General features: G+C 36.4%; 2 protein-coding genes across 5 annotated transcripts in view; both read left to right on the top strand.

The window, feature by feature from the left end:
- Positions 1-4,066, top strand: part of LOC135618632 (threonine dehydratase biosynthetic, chloroplastic-like) — a 7,605-nt gene extending 3,539 nt beyond the window's left edge. The window contains exons 5-9 of the mRNA XM_065119676.1: positions 1,352-1,600; positions 1,679-1,752; positions 1,938-2,055; positions 3,302-3,436; positions 3,682-4,066. Of these exons, the coding sequence (XP_064975748.1) occupies positions 1,352-1,600; positions 1,679-1,752; positions 1,938-2,055; positions 3,302-3,436; positions 3,682-3,822 (717 nt within the window). The 3' untranslated portion in view covers positions 3,823-4,066. The remainder of the gene's footprint in view (positions 1-1,351; positions 1,601-1,678; positions 1,753-1,937; positions 2,056-3,301; positions 3,437-3,681) is intronic.
- Positions 4,067-4,407: 341 nt separating this feature from the next.
- LOC135581231 (magnesium transporter MRS2-A, chloroplastic-like) lies at positions 4,408-16,313 on the top strand. 4 transcript variants are annotated; one of them, XM_065119680.1, is made up of 14 exons: positions 4,912-5,047; positions 5,742-5,834; positions 6,330-6,402; positions 6,969-7,039; positions 9,043-9,128; positions 9,212-9,302; positions 10,332-10,400; positions 12,187-12,267; positions 12,358-12,523; positions 13,557-13,602; positions 14,933-15,013; positions 15,366-15,448; positions 15,831-15,874; positions 16,012-16,313. In XM_065119680.1, the coding sequence occupies exons 3-14, from the start codon at positions 6,357-6,359 to the stop codon at positions 16,105-16,107; spliced, it is 960 nt and encodes a 319-aa protein (XP_064975752.1). In that variant the 5' UTR covers positions 4,912-5,047; positions 5,742-5,834; positions 6,330-6,356; the 3' UTR covers positions 16,108-16,313. The 4 variants fall into 4 exon arrangements, with proteins under 4 accessions (XP_064975751.1, XP_064975750.1, XP_064975749.1 ...); XM_065119678.1 differs by lacking the exon at positions 5,742-5,834 and having other exon boundaries at positions 4,409-5,047; positions 13,560-13,602; XM_065119677.1 differs by lacking the exon at positions 5,742-5,834 and having other exon boundaries at positions 4,411-5,047.
- The last annotated feature ends 2,229 nt before the right edge of the window (positions 16,314-18,542 follow it).

Consider the following 18,542-nt stretch of genomic DNA (forward strand, 5'->3'; position numbering starts at 1 on the left):
AACATTTAAGAATGCTATAATCTTTTATTTCATCCAATCATTTCTTTAATTTGCATACAACAATTTTTATAGAAGCATAGGGGATTTGAATATTAATTGGAGGTGATGCAATATCTATTTCAAATAATAGAAGATCATTAATTTGAATACTAAGAATTATGACTCCTTTGAAGCATTCAGACCATGGAGATTTTAAAGTGGATTTGTCATGGTTTATGTAAGATCCCTACTATTGAGCTCAAAATATTATGAATGAGAACATTTTGTCTTTCACCCAATTATTTGGGGCTGGCATATGGATTTCCCCTGCCATTAAGTTCTATTAAGGTTGAAATCAATGTCAACTCAAAGTGATATCATATTTCCTCTTTTATTGTCCATAACAATGCAATGTCTTCTTGCTCTAACACTATAGTTCCTGGCATCTCTAATATAAAATGACTCACCTCATGTGTCTAACTTACCATAAATGATTTCCCTTATTTTCCATAATTATTGTGATCTAAAATTTTGAGAATATAACCATTTTCTGTTCTGACTTTTGGTGACACTAGACTTCCATTTATTCTCATGTCTATGTACAAAATATTTAGCAAGTTATTTTGTGGAAACACAATACTGTGATTACAAAATTACGGATAACCTTGTAACAGAACACTGTAGATGCTGCTATCTATGTTATTGTATCGACTTTAGCTTTATAGTTTGTATATTCATGTATCTCCTCTCCTACTAAACAATATATCTCAGAAAATTTAACTTTACTCGGTGAATCTTTCCTACACATAATTTGGCTATATCCTCATTTCTTCTCGTCACAACATCATGATTCTTGCTCTTTCTAAAAGTCTGTTTTAAGGCTTTTCTATTTAGTTATAATTTATTATTTGCCTGCCGACTCTCGTCAATCAGTAGCCTGCTAGAATTGATGAAGGCATGTTATGATATTTAGAGACACACAGAGGTCCAAAAGACCTTACTTAAATGCAGAGTGCTCTATGATTAACATTCTGGGACAGTTATGCTATGTTTGTTGTATTTTTTGGTTCACAAAATAGCGAGAGATCATAAAAAGGACTAAAACGAGATGGTTGGTGTAGTTGCTCTTTGATGTTCATGGCTGACAAATAACTTCTGTTGGTAACTTATTTGGGAAATGACGCATATAATTGTTTCACAATGCTTTCCATCTGTGATAACATTTTAAAATAGTGTTGTTTTGAGCTTTTTGAATTCTTGAATCATTAGCTTCTTGTAGAAAATTGTTTTCGTACATTTTTGGTGTTATAAAATGTAATATCATAATTAAAGAATATTAATGTTTGATTTGGGAAGTCTATATTCAATTCAGGATATGTTTGAGGAGAAAAGAAGCATACTAGAACCAGCTGGTGCTCTTGCTCTAGCTGGTGCTGAAGCCTACTGCAGATACTATGGCTTGAAAGATGAAACAATCGTCGCAATAACTAGTGGGGCAAACATGAACTTTGACAGGCTGAGGTTGGTAACTGAACTTGCGGATGTTGGCCGGAAACGGGAGGCTGTTCTGGCGACGATTCTACCAGAGGAGCGCGGGAGTTTTAAGAAATTCTGTAAACTGGTATTTTTGAGGTTTATTTTGTTGGCTTTTTCTTTCAAGATAGAGATTCGGATTCTGATTCATAAAATCACCTTGCAGGTTGGCCCTATGAATATTACAGAATTTAAGTACAGATTTGATTCACGTAAAGACAATGCTCTTGTTCTATATAGGCAAGTTCTGCATTGATGCTCGTATGAACAAACCTGTAACTGATTACTTCACATAAGAACACACTGTAACTTATTTTCCCTTTTCTATGCACATTTTATGAAATTTCTTTTACTATGTTAAACTTCCTCTTGTTTGGTATCATTACAATTGGTGATCATAGTTTTTTGGCAATTTTCTACTGCAGTGTTGGTGTTCATACTGATTCTGAACTTGCAGCAATGGTTCATCAAATGGAACATGCTCAACTCAAAACTTTTAACCTCACCAATGATGACTTGGCAAAGGATCATCTACGGTACTTTGTATGTATCTTACCTTGTCATGCCAATACTTGGTGTCTACCATGTGATTTGAGATTAGAAATTGATCAACTAAATTTGCTGTGAATTTATACATGTTTTTGACATTAATAGATTTTCCATCAAATGTTGTTATCTGGTCCATCCTGATGCCTTCATCCAGATCTTTACTGTAACATCTTGCTACATGGTTTTGGCGTATTTGTGAGATGTATACTGGGATTAAGGCCTGCAATTGATTGACAAACTTCTCATATGATGTTACTGTTTCTGACACTAAATGCATATGGTGATTTCGACATGATTGTTTGTTATGTAAATTAACAAGTCTCTGCATTTGATATCAATTTCCCTAAGATGTAAAAGATTCGTGTCGTGTCTTTATTATTTATAAAGCATGTTTCGTATGTGTATGTAAAACTATACAAATGTATTTTTTGATATGTACAAAAGTATGTTTACTTTGTGCATGTAACAACTACATGCGTTTTAAATGTCAAGTGACATCATCTACATGTCTTTTCATAGTAAATAAATAGCCTCATTTAGAGAGTCATGAACCTTGTTCAACTCTACAAGCAGTTGGTGTCTGACCTCCACAAATCATAGTTCATATTCAGTTTTCTGTATCAACTATTGCAAGTTTGATTCACCATATTGGTAGTAATCAGTGATTCTTTCTCTTGTCCCTACCCTCTCTCTTCTCTACCTCTTTTTTCTCCTTGGTTCTCTTCCTTCCTTTCTCCATTCTTCCTACCCACTCTTCCACTTCCTTTGTTTTCTTGGAATCTACTTTGTTGCTTTTGATTTGGAAAACCAGTTAATTTCATCTGCCACATATTTAAGTCATTTGAGAGGAAGTTTTAAGTTCCATGCACAGAGAAGTAATCACCCTTCAAATATGAATGCAGTGCATATGAGATTTTGAAGGTGTGTGAGATCAGCAAAATGACTTAAAATATGAGTGTTTTATGGTTTATGAGCGTGTGTAGATGAGAAATATGGCAGTCATGTGTCAATTAATTAAGAGAGTATAGATAAGAGTGTTTCAACAGTTTCCAAAATTCGGTATCAGGGCAATGCCAACACATCAGAGTCCATGCTCAACAAATACTGAAAGGGACTAATTAAGTAGCTTGGCTGTTAATCTCTAGCAAGTTATCTCGTAAGAGGTGCTCTTATATCCCTATGCATATATTCATTGTTTTACTATAAATATGCATCACTTTTAACTCTGATTTCGTTTCAGATGGGAGGGCGATCAAATGTTGAAGATGAATTACTTTGCCGGTTTGTCTTCCCTGAGAGACCAGGTGCTCTGATGAAATTCTTGGACTCCTTTAGTCCACGTTGGAACATCAGCCTCTTCCATTATCGAGCACAAGTATGCTACTTCGCATCATCTGGATCTTTTTTTCTTCATTATACATCTCATAGTGGCATAACATCTGTGGCATTGCAATGGTATAGCTCTTCCAAGATAGACTTGTCCAAAAACATGGGTTCAACTGTGTATTTAAGGATCAGAACAGATTCTTCTTTTTGGTTTGGATATTTCTTGTTTCTCTAGTTACTAGAAACGAAACACTATATTCATATCTTATATCTTCTGGTTTCTATATTTGGTAGGGTGAGATCGGTGCAAACGTGTTGGTCGGAATCCAAGTTCCAAAGGGGGAGACAGAAGAATTCAAGAATCGAGCACAGAATCTCGGATACGAGTATGCATATGAGATGAACAATGCAGCCTATCGGCTGTTAATGCAGTGAGTATTGATAAGTTAAATGTCTCAGCCATTTCTTGTCGAGTGTGGAAGAGTCTAGTGAAGGCTGAGGATGAACCCTAGTCGCTTCAAGTTCTTTCTATTGTTAGCTATTGGGGTCTTTTTTTCTCCTGAAGTATTGGCCCTTAACTGATGTAGTTCTATAGATGGTGATGATGACATGTTCACCAAATATGTCTTCATCTGAATCTTCAATGAATTTTGTTTTACCAACGTATTGGTCAATTTAATGTTGGCTATGTTGCAGTTAGACAAAGAAGTATTAGTTCAATCTACATTTGTTTTGACCTAAGTTTACTAGAATTGGTGATGCCCAAATTAATTCGACTCGATATCTGACACGATAGGCTCAACTTGGTACGGGTTATCTGACATCGCAGAACGAGACGTATGTTGATATATACGAAGACAAAGGTCGGAGTTCCGAGTTCCGAACAAGATCCTACTGCTTTAGTTGCTGTTAGCTGTTTACTCTCTCTCTCTCTCTCTCTCTCTCTCTAAAGCCCAAATAGAATCGATGGGCCGATCCAAGGCCGAAAACATCAATCCAGAAGAGGAAGAGAGCCGCGTAGGGATGGACTTGCTGTCGCATGCACGTCCACGAATTTTGCAGTCAAGGGAAGAGGAGGTCGGAGCCGAAGTGACTGGCTCTCGTTGCCCCCATTCCATCTTCCTCTGTCAGATTCCTTGCGAACTGTGATGGCGACATCCTCGAGGATTCCCTGAACTCTACGGAAGAGTAGAGGAGTACAAGACGGCTTCTTCTTTCCTTCTCATGCGTCTTGCTCACTTCCATGGCGGTTGCCGCTTCTTCCTCTTCTTCATCGTCTTCTCTTATCATCGTTTTCCTAGATTTGCCTCGTCTCCTCCGCCAGAACCACCCTTCTGCTTCTCACTCTCCTCTGCGCTGCCCTCCTGCTAAGAATCCGTCAAGAAGCGCAAGGAGGACCAAGCTTCTCGTCCCTGCTGCCGCCTTCAACCCCCTGCTCCCGTCGCTGAGACGGAAACTAACACCGCCGCCGTCGAGATCGTTGGCTGATGACCGAAGTGGCGACGACGGCGCGGCGGTCGTGGAGTATGTGGCGGATGGCGTCGACAACGGCTCGAGCCGCGCGGTCGGTATCGGTGCTCGTCCGGGGTCGCCACGACCGCAGAGGAGTGCGGGCTCTGCGGATTCGATCTCGTTGGGCATCAAAGAACCTGTCTATGAGGTAAATCCGAGTCAAATATGCCTCCTTGTCGGACAAAGATGTTGATACTTCATACTGCCACAAGTGTTCGACATTATTGTGTTCAGATTTAGAAAACACACCAAGTCAATGGGTTTTATGATTTACTTGGAAACCTGTCCAGTTAAACTGCCCAAACACATTCTGCTGTGTCCACTAAATCTAGTCAAGTCAAATTCTATCACAATCTGTGTCGGTTTCATGTAGTTCTACTGTGGTTCAAATACAAAATTTGCACGTATGTATCCAAACGAGTTTAATGTTTTTGTATATCCATATAAAATTTAAAAATGCATATGCTACTGCTATCGTATAACCTCTACACGTGTATGATAATCGGAAATGTACCCATGCTAATGTATAGGAGTTTCCATTTTCATATCAAGTTTTGAAGTGGTAAGTCAAAACTGTGTGTAAAGCTAGGGCCATCAATGGGCAGTTCAGAATCATAGGATCTCATATGACTGGATCAATGTACCCAAGGAAACAATCTAACATACTGTAGCCACTTATAGTGCATGAGTCTTCTTTTGCAGGAGCCACATACACAATATTAATGTATTTTTCTCTAGGATGCATTTATACAACCAAATTAGTTGCTGATATAAAAAAAATCCAAGTTGATGTTCTACACTTTGAAATTGCTTAAAACCAGACATCACTATTTGTTTTTAAGGTTGGGAGTATCTCGAAGAGTTAAAGTCGGATTATATGCTCTATATTTTTAAATGAAGATCACTGACATGGATCCTTCGCTAATGTTTATTAGGTAAATTTTGGAGCTCTAACTTCTATTGCTTGTTTTGCTTGCATTTATTACATCGATGATGGTTCTCACAGCACATCTGATGCAATATATTTGTTTTAATTGCTTGAATGATAAGTTATGGTTCCTGTTTATATAATTTATTGTAATCAAAATCATCAAATACACCATGAATTGCGAGTCATTTAGAATCCAGTGAATACATTATGTATACACGGTCATTTATATAACAAGACTGCCATCCACTCTAAGAATTTTACTGTCATCTCATTACTTATAAAACACGATTTGCTTCATTACTTAACATGTCATGAGGTTTGTGCCTTTGTGTGTTCTTCTTTTGAGTTGCATTCTGTTGGTCCACACCTGCTTATAGGCAATGCATTTGGTTAATTTTTTTTATTATCGTTCCACAGAGTTAAATATAAAAGTGATAACCTAACTCATCTGGAACATGCATTTTTGAAGTTTCTAATCTTAATTGGTGTTGGATCTCAGGTGATCGAAGTAAAATCAGATGGGACAATGTACACGAAAAAGATCAATAGGAGACAACTCTTGAAGTCAAGTGGTATGTGCCAAGTAGTACTAAACTCTCTCTCTCTCTCTCTCTCTCTCTCTCTCTCTCTCATGCATAAGCACATGCACATTCACACTTTTTCCTCCACTGTCACTTCTCCTTGTCAACAATACTGACTATACAACACTTTTGTTTTAGGCCATGCTTTAAGCTATGATTATTTTTTTGAATGGGTTGAATTTGGACTTTGTCACTTCCCTTATAGGCATCCAAGAATGACTTATTCTGAAGTCCAAAATGATAAACTTCATGTATTAAAGAAACAAATCCTAATAATGCTTTCACCTCATTGATGCTTCATAATGAACAATTTTGATTCCTAGGGAAGTCATAGATTTTGTGAAATCGATGCTTCCATTTTGCAAAGTGTTCCAATCTTTATTCTCCATCTTAGTGTATCCTATACTTGAGTACTTTTCTAGCATTTTTTTGTCTAGGAAAATATTGAAGTTCATGCCTCAAGGCTGCAATTATGTCTTAAATAAATTATTGTGTCTATTTCTTCAGGATCCCATCATGTCTTTCTTATGTGATAATTTTTTCTCCTACAACTTTAGGTCTTCGGCCGAGGGATGTCAGGAGTGTCGACCCATCATTATGGTTGATGAATTCAATGCCTTCTTTGCTGGTAAATGTAGAAATTTCTACTCTAACTAACTTTTCATAGATATATATATATATATATATATATATATATATATATATATATGTGTGTGTGTGTGTGTGTGTGTGTGTGTGCGTGTGTGTGTGCGCATGTATATATATATAAATATATAAATAAATAAATAAAAAATATATATATATATATTGCTATCATAATGTTAAGATGTTATATGAGTCTCTTCTGTGTGTTTAACATGTTTATGTTTTTAGTAGTCAGATATTCTATGTTATTTCTTCTAATTTGGCATGTTTTTTCCATTATCCCAGTTATCTTTTAGAATATTTTGGACCCACTCTTCATGTCATCAATATTTAATGTTATGCATTGTTAACATTGTTTCTAGATTTACTGCAATATGAAGCATGACCATTAATTTGTAGCTGCGACTTGCAAGATTAAAGTGTTCTCTTAGACATCTGAGCTTTGTTGTTGAACACTTGAACCCATTGGTTTGCATTTCCATTAAAGCTATAAACGATGTATTTTATACTTATTTCCATAACAAATTACTATATTTTTATGTCTACATGACATAATTCAAGCTACCATGAACTACTGATATGCTTGACAAACAGTTGGGACTTGACAGGAGAGAAAAAAATGGTTAAAAATTGCTTACAATAATTAAATTGACCATGATTAATTGTTATTTTTGTGTGTCTGACAAGATGCCAAGTGCAACTCCATTCTGTCTTACTTTACACCTTGGATATGTTCAGTAATTACAGGTGGAGAACAGTTGAATGTAGTCCCACTCATGCCCTTGCTAGAGTGGGAATATATAAGGATAGATAGAGAATATTTGAATATTTAAGGGTAGCTAGAGAATCATTTGCATTCATGAACAGTTGAGAGTAGACTCAACCAAAGATAACATGAAGAAAGCCTTTATAGTGTTGAGTTGTTTAAGAGAGAGGGTTGAGCCTTGATGTCACTGGTAAGGTTGTTTCTTCTTGACCTAGGTGATTAGGTTCCAGACATGGAAATAGCCCCACTGCATGTCGGGGTAAGGCTACATAAATTGATCCTCCCCATATCCATTTTGGCACAAGCCTTATGCGCTAGGCCAACCCTTAGTTTACATGTTCAAGAAAGACCTAAAAATTCTCTCCATGAAGTGAGTCAATTCAGATTAGTGATGTGAGAAGGACTACATGCAGACCTAAGAAATTTTGTTAGAAAGAATAAAAAATGATTTGTCTTGATGTTGTTGCTGTCAAGGAATCAAACACTAGTCAGACCAATACATGTCGACCTGTATTTACCAGTGTAATCAACGAATGGTATTAGACACCGTAGGTCCATTCTGACAGTATTTAGTCTTTTTTCCTTTTTTCCAGTGATATCTGGCAATACGTGTTGGTATATAGCTCGGTATACAGATACAATTTTTATCCAACCTGTTACTGAAAGCAGTATTGGATCAAGATTCGAATAATTGGGTATAGTTGATCTAGTTTAAATTCTGAACCAACATTGTCTTGAGTCTGCCATTTTCAGAACAACTACATTGAGTTGTATAGGATTTTTGACTGAAATTAAGTGATTTTCACTAGAAGGAATGACTATATTCACCTAAGCTTAACAGATCTTCATTCAAACAAATAATTTAATTTGCATTTATCTTTGTTGATCTGTTTTTCAATGTTATTTATTTTTACTAGTGAACTGTTACTTTTGAATTCCTGGTTCAGAATGTTCTCTCTCTGAAACTATACTACAATTTAGCAATGAGAAATGTGTGCAACTGTTATATGTTTTTTCCATTTTTGTTCTGCAGATGAAAAGCTTTTGATGTACATTGTCTTGTTCTCAATGATCCAAGTAGTGTATTGCTTTACTTGGCCTGTTCCTTTGATGTAGAATATTTTCTTATATGCAATTAAAATATAAAGTGGCAATAGTTTTTGTTTTGCATTTTCTGGTACTTTCTCAAAATAAATGGCATGTTTTCTTATATATTGTAGGTAAGGGAGCAGGCTATATTGTTGAACCTTGGTACTTTACGAGCGATTGCTATGCATGAATGTGTTCTTATATTTGATTACAACCGGTAAATACTTATGATGCATTGAGAATATTTGCTTTTTTATTTTTTTTACTCTGATAAGTAATCTATTTTCTTGACAAATACAGAAAAGGTGGCAAAGCCTTTCTGAAGTCATTGTTGCCTCGCTTGAATCCTAGAAACATGAATGTAGGTTGTGCCATGCCTTTTGCACTTGAGGTAATTTATGGTCTTGAAAATTCTTCTATTTGCGTCTTTTACTGAACAAATATTGAAACACAATTCTGATTTCATGCCATGTAGTTTACTTAAATAATGATGTATGCTAAATTCTGAGTTTTTATTGTCCAAAGTTACTTGGCAAAGGTTTCTTATAATTTGGTTTCTGAACTCTCCGTTTTCTTCAATTATCTGTTGTCTTCAAGTCCCAAAGATTTCTAGGGATAGTGATATAAAGTTTAGATGTCACTAAGTACTAACATCAGAGGCTTACAGTGTTTAGATAAGAAATTTATTTATTAGCTCGAGAGACTGAGGCTTTACCCTGGTTATTGTTTAATTTCCTGAATTGGAATTTTCCTATTTTATCAATGTTCACACTTGCTGTAGAGAAGCTACATGCCTATAACTGCTATAAAGAAGTCTTCCATGATCCATGATATGGTGATCTAGACCCTAGAATTCAGATCTGAGATATCTGTTGACTCTGTTCAGCCTATTCAACTATAAAAGGGCAGCTAAAATGAAATATTGGGAGAAAGAAGGAAGGTAGGGTAGAAGGAAGAAGTACAGGGAGTCAAAGATAGAAAATAAAAAAAAAGAGGGAAAAGAAAGAAGATAAGGTTTATCAGTCAGAACTCAGAAGTATTATTTATTCCTAGAATAACTCAAGCTTAACTCATGTAAAAAATTTTGTTAAATAAATTTTCTCCTTAATTCAAATTATTCACTTGGAGCTGCTTCTTCTCCCTTCAACGTAATAGGCTCTTATTTGGAGTTCTTTAAAGGGACACTGGGGCTGCAAACAGTGACCAGCATGGATCATTGTGTAGGCTCTTGTTTGGAGTTCTCTCTCTCTCTCTCTGTCCTTTCCTCTTTTGCCTACTACCCCATCCTGCCACATTGCTGCTGCTTCCTATTCCTCCTTGGTCGGGTCTTTGTGGTCCCTTTCATTATTTCACTTTCTTTCAATGTTAAAAACCAGTCATGCTTGAGGATTCATCTCCATGAATCTTGTGTTTTATGTAGGTTGTTGAAGCTGCATTATTGTCTCGAATACAACGATTGGAGCAGAAATTAATGGAGGTTGAACCTCGTGTGAGTAAGCATATTGAGTATATTGTATCTCACTATCTCTACTATTGAAAGCACTCTCTTAGGGGAACTGAACTCAGATACGAATGATGCATGTCATGAAATTTATGTACGCTTGTCTATATTTTTATTTGTTGTTCGAACTGACTGCCTAAATAATTTTGATAGCATGTCATTTGTGTTTAGACCTTAATACTTTTATCTCCAAGAACTATGGTCTCAAAGATTCTGTATTGAAAGAACCACATCATGGAATTGGAGCATTAAACAGAACCCTTTCTTTAGGGTATGATATCATATTATGTCTTCTAACCCTTTTCTTGTCTAGCTTTTTATGGAATGTGTTTCAAATTTTGGTAGCGAAGCATCAATCATTGATTAACAGTATTGTCAATTCAAATTGTAGAATTAATTATGATTTTGAAGAAGCGTCTAGGTTGTTTAGAACTTTAGAGACTAAAAACCAAGAAGGTTTATACATCATATTAAAATGACCTAAAAATTGAAAGCATATTTCTTGACTCTTCACTAGACTTTTAATTGATTCTTTCATCTAATCTTCTCTAAAAGGAAATGCATGAGTTATGCTGGATTGGGGGAATCAGTGTTTGACAGTTTGTAGTCTTACCCTTAAAATTAGAGTTGTTGTTCCATGAGTCGAACACTGATCACCTAGGATGCTAAGGAGCAACTTACTGGTGTACCAAGGCTTGCCCTCATGTTTGATCTTCTCCAACTAACATATATTTTCATTTAAACAAGCTTTGCAATTTCCATGGTTGCTTCCATGTTTACTAAGGCAATCGTCCTATCAGTTTATAACTTCATACCATTGTCTACTGTTTAAATGCTAAAGTAACTCTTCATAAGCAACTCTATACATTTTATAGAAGAATAATGTCCTCTCCCTTATTTCTTTAGTAACTGCACATCTGAAGAAGAGATGTTTCAGATCTTCTATACTGCTTTGATAATTTAGTTTGCCGAACTGTCCATTTCGTCATGAGCTTATTTTGCATAGCCAATCGCTTATACGTATGGGAATTCTCCTCTTACACTAAACCATCTTACATCACCAAATTCTTGTCACTTTTTGTTTAAACAATCCTTTAATACTAAAACCTTTTCGTATACAGGATAGTCCACTGCCATATATCTCAAGGTCAGGAATTAATATGTACCTTTGTCTTAATAGTGGGTATTGATTAGTACTCTTTGTAATATTTGGTTTAGCATGAACAGAGAATACAAAGTATCTTATATCATTCTTTGGAGGATTTTGTCGCCTGAAGAACAAGAGGAAGGTCCAGTTCTGAAGCTTATAGGGGCTTTTCTTGTAACTTTTTCTCTACAAGCAATACATTGTTCGCAGAGATCCTCATTAGTTCTTGTTTTTTATGGTTCTCTTGTGAGATTCCTATTTAGCCATCTACTGGTTATTACTACTTTGGTTAGGATCATGTGAATTCAATCTTGGGCATTTAGATACCTAGTCTCCTAGCCTTTAACCCAATACATCATTTTCATGATAATGTATCATTTATCTAGAAAAAAACATTTACAGTTAGCCTTTAACTAATGTATAATTAGATGTCCAACTAAGTGTTGTATATATGGAATCCCTTGATAATGAACATCATCTGTTCTCACCCTTGTTCTTCTTGCATTGTATCTTTTTCTTGAACCACATAATGTATGATTGTATTCCACAGTGACACATTTTTGTATCAACATTTGTAATCATGTTTAAATAAATGGCTTGAGTAAATACTTTTCTCTTACATTCCAGGTGGCTTCATTACTTGAAGTTCTGCCCAATAGATTAACAGCTGATGTGTTGGAGCAGCTTCGTCTTAGTAAACAGACCTTGGTATTGTATAATAAATATGTATAATTTTTACTGTCTCAAATATTTTGGTACTATATGATTTAAATTTATCACTGTTTTCATGTTTTACAGGTTGAGCTAGGCTCAAAGGCGGGAGCTCTAAAACAGATGCTGCTCGATCTTCTTGAGGATCCCCATGAAATTCGCCGCATTTGTATAATGGGTCGCAACTGTACAGTTCGGCGTGGAACCAGTTACATGGAATGCTCCGTTCCATTAGACAAGCAGACCGCTGAAGGTATACAATTTGTTATTGTATTTTTCTTTCCTTTTCGAAATTTCTTTATACCCTACTCCTTTTGTACATTTAGCCGATTGGTCCAATTGGAATTAGGTACCAGTTGCTACATGAGCCTGAATATATTTTGCAAAATATGTTTTGACATGTGTATGTAAAAGTAAATACTAACTTCCATTTTTCTGTGCATACAACCATGATTATGTGAACAATTAAGTACTTTGTAGCTCATTTTAGATGACAGATGCTAGGTAAGCGTACCATAATATGCCATGTTCCATTTGCAATAAAGTATAAAGCAGGATAGGACATTTGACCTTTCGTTACAGAGAAATGAGAAGCTACATAAGATTTTCTTTTAGTTGATGCTTATAAAACAAGATTAGAAGTGTTACCCATCGTTGTTGCATGAACACAAATATGAGAATCTGTTGCTGATGCATATCTAATTATGCGATTCCCAGAGAAGACAAATTGGAGATATAGGGACATTGAAAAGAAGAATAATTTAAAAGATTTGGGACTTATGTTTTGGTGTTGTGAGAATATGGAACACCGGAAAGTTCATAAGAACCCTGAGAATCATAAGAGGGTCTACTTCTATTTGTTATATACTCCAGGATTGGAATAGTATAACTAAAGACTGCAAAGTAAATCCAAGTAATGACCACAGATATTATCCGTGTTGGTGTCAACACAAGAGTCCATGTAACACTGCTAGCTGTACACTACATAAAGCATGTCTGTGGTACATAGGCAATGCAAACACAGTACATCTTGCATTACTCTGGCAATTCAAACCATGCTTTATGTTTAAGCAAATGAAGTATTTTGTGGCTTTCACACCTAAGTACCTCTTTTGTTGAGGTGTATTTCCTGATTGATCTTTTTAATATGACTGGTTTATTTGATTACACATTAGTTTTATGTTTTCTGTAGTATCTTGGTACAAATACTTTATTGTTTGATTTCAATGTGTCATGTTTAACATGTTTCTTAACATAGATATGTGCTTACAATGACTTTTTTGTAGAAGAAGAAGAAGAAATTGAAATGCTCTTGGAGAATTATCTTCAAAGGTATTGTATGGATCCAAAGGTTTTCCTTTCTATTATTATCTGAAAACTATTTCTTACTTTTTCTTCCATAACAGGAGCATTATGTTTGTGCATACTACTTGAAAATATTAAATATAAGGTTGAATTAGGACTTGTTAAATGACCAAAACTTCATAAGAATTGGGATTTGATGACTTTTTTCATTTATGTGAAATTTGGTCTTTGTTGATTATGCTTTAATCAGGTTCTTGTTTCTGCAGTGAATCTCTTGATGATTATCTTGCAGAAACCACTTTTAGCTTGAAAACCTCTTTGGTTTTCAGTTACTTGCCTGCGCATAAAAAATTAAAATCATGATTCTTGAGTTGAATAAACCACCTCATTTTCCTTTTTGATTGAAAATGCATGTTTAGGTATTTGTTTCCATCATTGTAGATCTCCGGCTCCAGCTGCTACCTCCCACTGTTATTCAAGACATTTTGTCACTGTGGTTTCGGAAACATAAACAATCAACTCAGATCAATGGTCAAAGCTAAAACCTATATACTTTTTTATTCACTGAATTCAATATGCATACATGGACCGCTTACTTAACTGTATCACATATTATGTAAAGAAGCAGGTTATTATCAATGACATATCATGTTACCATGTGTATCTTCTACTACTCCATTCTAGTTGCTATCTCTTGGATCGGATCCGAATGAACCATCTGACGTCCCATGTCAAGATTTTGGATATGGGTTTGTGATGATATTCAGTTGCAGACTCAGTCAAATTGTTTCCCATGCATTTCAGATTCTGAAGTTAATTTAGCTTCCATTTTATTACTAAATTTGTAAAGCTACTTCAAATATACCTAATTGTTTTGAGTTCTTCCATACAAGCAACCTCTTTTCATTGATAAAATTTCAAGTTAATTGCTACTCTTTTACCTTTACACCCTCCTTCAGCATGGTCAAGCAGTGTGTTCTTGGTTAAGAATAGAACAATTTCAAAAGAAGTAGAGGCAAGAAATAAAAAACATCTATATATTGTGGTCAACCTGATTTGCTAACTGGACTGGTGAGTGGCAGTATCTACCTATTTCTTACCCCCGTCCCCCTGTTTGGGTTCTCAAAATATATTATCAATTAAATTAAATTAACATACTTTAGTAGATTGCAATATGAGCACATATCAGGTTGTATAGAAGAATTAATAAGAAAACCCATTCAAGATTGCCATAGTTAGATACTGTGCACCAATTGGTCATATTTTATATGTAAAGGCATGGATACATTTGTGCAAGTTTTTTGGCAAAATAATTACTTCAGGTATCTAATTGTTTATGTTTGTTTCAATTTCCCAGATGTGAATCCTGCCATGGTCAAGCTGAAAGACTTCTTGATTCTGCAAAAGAAATGGAAGACTCAATTGCTGTGAACTTAAGGTTTAAAAATCTAGTTTCATATTTTCATTTTGTTTCAGGTTAAGATGTATTGTTCATATCCACTAGTTCTATTTGCTTCATTCAATAACAGTATTCTTTTATTTTAGCCTATTTAAAAGTTCTTTTACGAGTGCTAGAAGAATTGACTAAGTGCAACTTTTAAATGATTACTGTCTAGTTGCTCAAGATACTGAAGTAATGATTTTAAGTTAAGTTAATTTTACGAAGATGCCAATAAATTCCTGTCATGCCATCAAAATCCAGAAAGTATAAATGCCTGTAATGAATAGTTTATCTGTTACTAAAATAAAATATTTGGCTAGTCTCTCAGTCTAATTATTGTTTTTTTCAGCTCCCGTCGACTAGAGGTTAGTCGAGTGGAGCTACTTCTCCAGGTTGGCGCATTCTGTGTTTCGGTTGGCGCTTTAGTAGCAGGTATCTATATATATCTACAACTTGTTTTACATCTTTGAGCACTTTGTTCTTGAAAATGACATGTGAACATACATCGTGTGAAGATTTCACTGGTGCATTGTTGAGCCAATGGAGCATCCTTCTACTCCTGCAATTTTATGGTTCTTGAATGTAAATTTTTTGTGAAAATATTGTGTTTGATTTTAGTCATTAAAGTAGGATGAGGATTTATGTGCATGATAATGTCGAATAAACATGCCTAGGCACTGTGGTGTGCATCGCAAGCACGCAAGTCTTAGCTACAATGTTGTGTACAAAAACTATTCTTCATTTATCATTCTTGATTAAATAAGGTGAAACAATTAGTTGCTATTGTCATAACCACTTGATGCTCCTTTTGCAGGAATATTTGGCATGAACTTGAAATCCTACCTTGAGGAGAAAGTGGTATATAACTCCTGCCTATGTTTCAAATTTGTTTGATTTGTTTTCTTGGCTTGCTAATGCTTTCAGTAATCGCACGATTACTGGATGTTGAGCTCATTTTCACCATTCTACTTACACGAGGTCGTAACTTCGAGCAGTGTGCATTTTGGCTGACAACGGCAGGGATAATAATCGGAGCAGTAGCCGCATTTTTCGTTGTGTATTCTTACCTGAAGTCTAGAAGAATATTTTAGCCGTGGCAATTTTCGTTGTGTATTCTTACCCTGAAGTCTAGAAGAATATTCTAGCCATGGCAATTGATTACAGGGACATGATAGGGATCACATTGTTCTTGTATAGGGTACATTTGTTCTACAAATAAAGTGTGTAGATTTGTAGCAGATGCATCTTCCATCAAAATGGAACTGTGATGAGATCTCAATACAAGGTGTTCAATCCATCAATTGTGTGATTTGTGATGGATGATTCTGCAAGAGAGTTAATTTTTGGATGTTGCTTGTATAATTTTTATTTATGGCAAGTTTGCATACATTTCCCTCCAATACAAGTGTTGTCCTAAATCCTAATACAAGTGCAAAGCGTCCCAAATTCATTATGTGATCGAATTCTCAAGTCCTTGATGTGGTCGAGTACGATCACATCAATTGTGTGATTTGTGATGGATGATTCTGCAAGAGAGTTAATTTTTGGATGTTGCTTGTATAATTTTTATTTATGGCAAGTTTGCATACATTTCCCTCCAATACAAGTGTTGTCCCAAATCCTAATACGAGTGCAAAGCGTCCCAAATTCATTATGTGATCGAATTCTCAAGTCCTTGATGTGGTCGAGTACGATCACAAAGTGTCGAATTTGTGATATGATCGAGGACGATCATGAAGCATTATGAATTCATGATGTGATTGAGTATAGCTACAAAGCATCTTTAGTTCTTGATGTAGTTTCGACTCGAATTCATGATGTAGTCGAGTATGATCATGAATTCTCGAGACAACCACTAGATCTTATAAATTAGGTCAGAAACGACTTGAATTCATGATGTAGTCATCACGAATCTTCGGGGCAACCACTAGATTTTATAAATTAGGTCAGAAGTTCGATTTATGAATTCGGTTTATTTTTTAGGTCATCTCAAACCGAATCGATTTAGTTCAAATTCATTTCCCCTTATTTAAAGCATATGCAAATAAATGCGACTTAAGCAGGTCGAGTAAATACCCAAAAATCTTGATCCACTATTGTTTCATAGTAACACTAGCTATGATACATATGAATTTAACCGTATTTAGACCAAACTCGATTAATTACCTAATTCGAACCAGAATTTGGGTGGATTGGATAGATCGGAAAAAAAACCCGACCTCTTGCCAACCTAATTATCTTCCGCAAAATCATCAATCAGACCCAAGAATGTTGGTTCACGCATCCGGTTCGGGGGTTACGGTTTACGGCTCACGGCTCACGGCTCGAACCGGACGGGTTTGGTTAACGTCCGCTTCTCTTTGTCGTACGCCTTGATTAACGGGAAGTTCAATATAGGGTTTCGCGTACACCGGCTCTTCGAACCGTGCGCGCGTCTTGGCGCCGACTCACCCCTCCTCCTCCATCCGAAAGTGCTCGCCGTTGTCCGATTCACCTCCGAGCTCTCCTGGGTTGATGCGGGGCCTGAGGTTCAGAAAAACCACCTCTTTTAGCCATTTTTTTCCTGTAATTTGATTGCTGTGATGGTTTACTCTCGGATCCAGTTTTCTGTAAGGTTGGCTTCCGGCTTCCAAGTAGTGGATCAAAATGGCAGTATTTGTCATTTCATGCACATTGGTTTATTGGTTTTTTTAGCTTCGAAATTCGTCATTGGTTCAACATTGAAAATAATCACATTCCCGGTGATATTTCGGATCTCGATTACGTCATGATCGATCCACTTCTAGCGTAAGCACAAACGCCAACCCTCGAGATATGGACCAGGCGCTACGTCAAATACACCCCTGCAAATTCAGCACAAGGACCGCCTTCCTCTCGCTTGAGTCGAAGCTCGTACAAGAAGGCATCCTCTCGGCAAGTCCTATTCTGGAAAGCTCGGGATGGCGCCGCATGATGCCGTTCCACGCATACCGAGCGACAGTCGCACGAAGGTACAAACTCACCACTCGGGGGATCGGTCGCCACATCAAACCAAACCCGCGTACGATCGACTCTCGGACACCAATATAAAAGCTCTTGACTGGCATCTGGCCAGGGGATAGGAAAAACAAGTGACAAACCACAGACTTAATCTACGAGGGGCCCAAGTCGGGAATCTCCCGACCCGGGTCTATATGCAAGGACGTGATCACTCCCAAACTAGCTCAATCTCACGTTGGAGATGCGATCACCCCGACCTCTGATCCAGCCCGGCCTCGGTATTGCCTCCGATCGACCGAGAGACACGCTCTCGAACATTGACGACTCCGGACGTCGACCCGTGGATTAAGTCGTACTGATTCCTCGACCACAAAGCGTGAGTTCACCAAATCGTTTTGATTGCCATTTTGTTGAAGTCATCAACATGCCCCGGATTAACATCTTGGTGCGAATGTTGCAGAAATACCTCATAAAGCATGTGCAGCTCTTCTAATTCTGATATGATTATTGCTTTGTTCTACTTGAATGGAATTTAGACTTAATCATA

The sequence above is a fragment of the Musa acuminata genome, chromosome BXJ2-8 (genome assembly GCF_036884655.1).
Source record: "Musa acuminata AAA Group cultivar baxijiao chromosome BXJ2-8, Cavendish_Baxijiao_AAA, whole genome shotgun sequence".
Taxonomy (NCBI): domain Eukaryota; kingdom Viridiplantae; phylum Streptophyta; class Magnoliopsida; order Zingiberales; family Musaceae; genus Musa; species Musa acuminata.

Bases quoted from the DNA above. Each gene is read 5' to 3' on its own strand.
- LOC135581231 (XM_065119677.1), top strand. From the start codon at position 4,631: ATGGCGGTTGCCGCTTCTTCCTCTTCTTCATCGTCTTCTCTTATCATC. The intron at 5,048-6,329 runs GTAAATCCGAGT...GTTGGATCTCAG, and splicing joins TCAAAGAACCTGTCTATGAG to GTGATCGAAGTAAAATCAGA. The intron at 7,040-9,042 runs GTAAATGTAGAA...TATATATTGTAG, and splicing joins ATTCAATGCCTTCTTTGCTG to GTAAGGGAGCAGGCTATATT.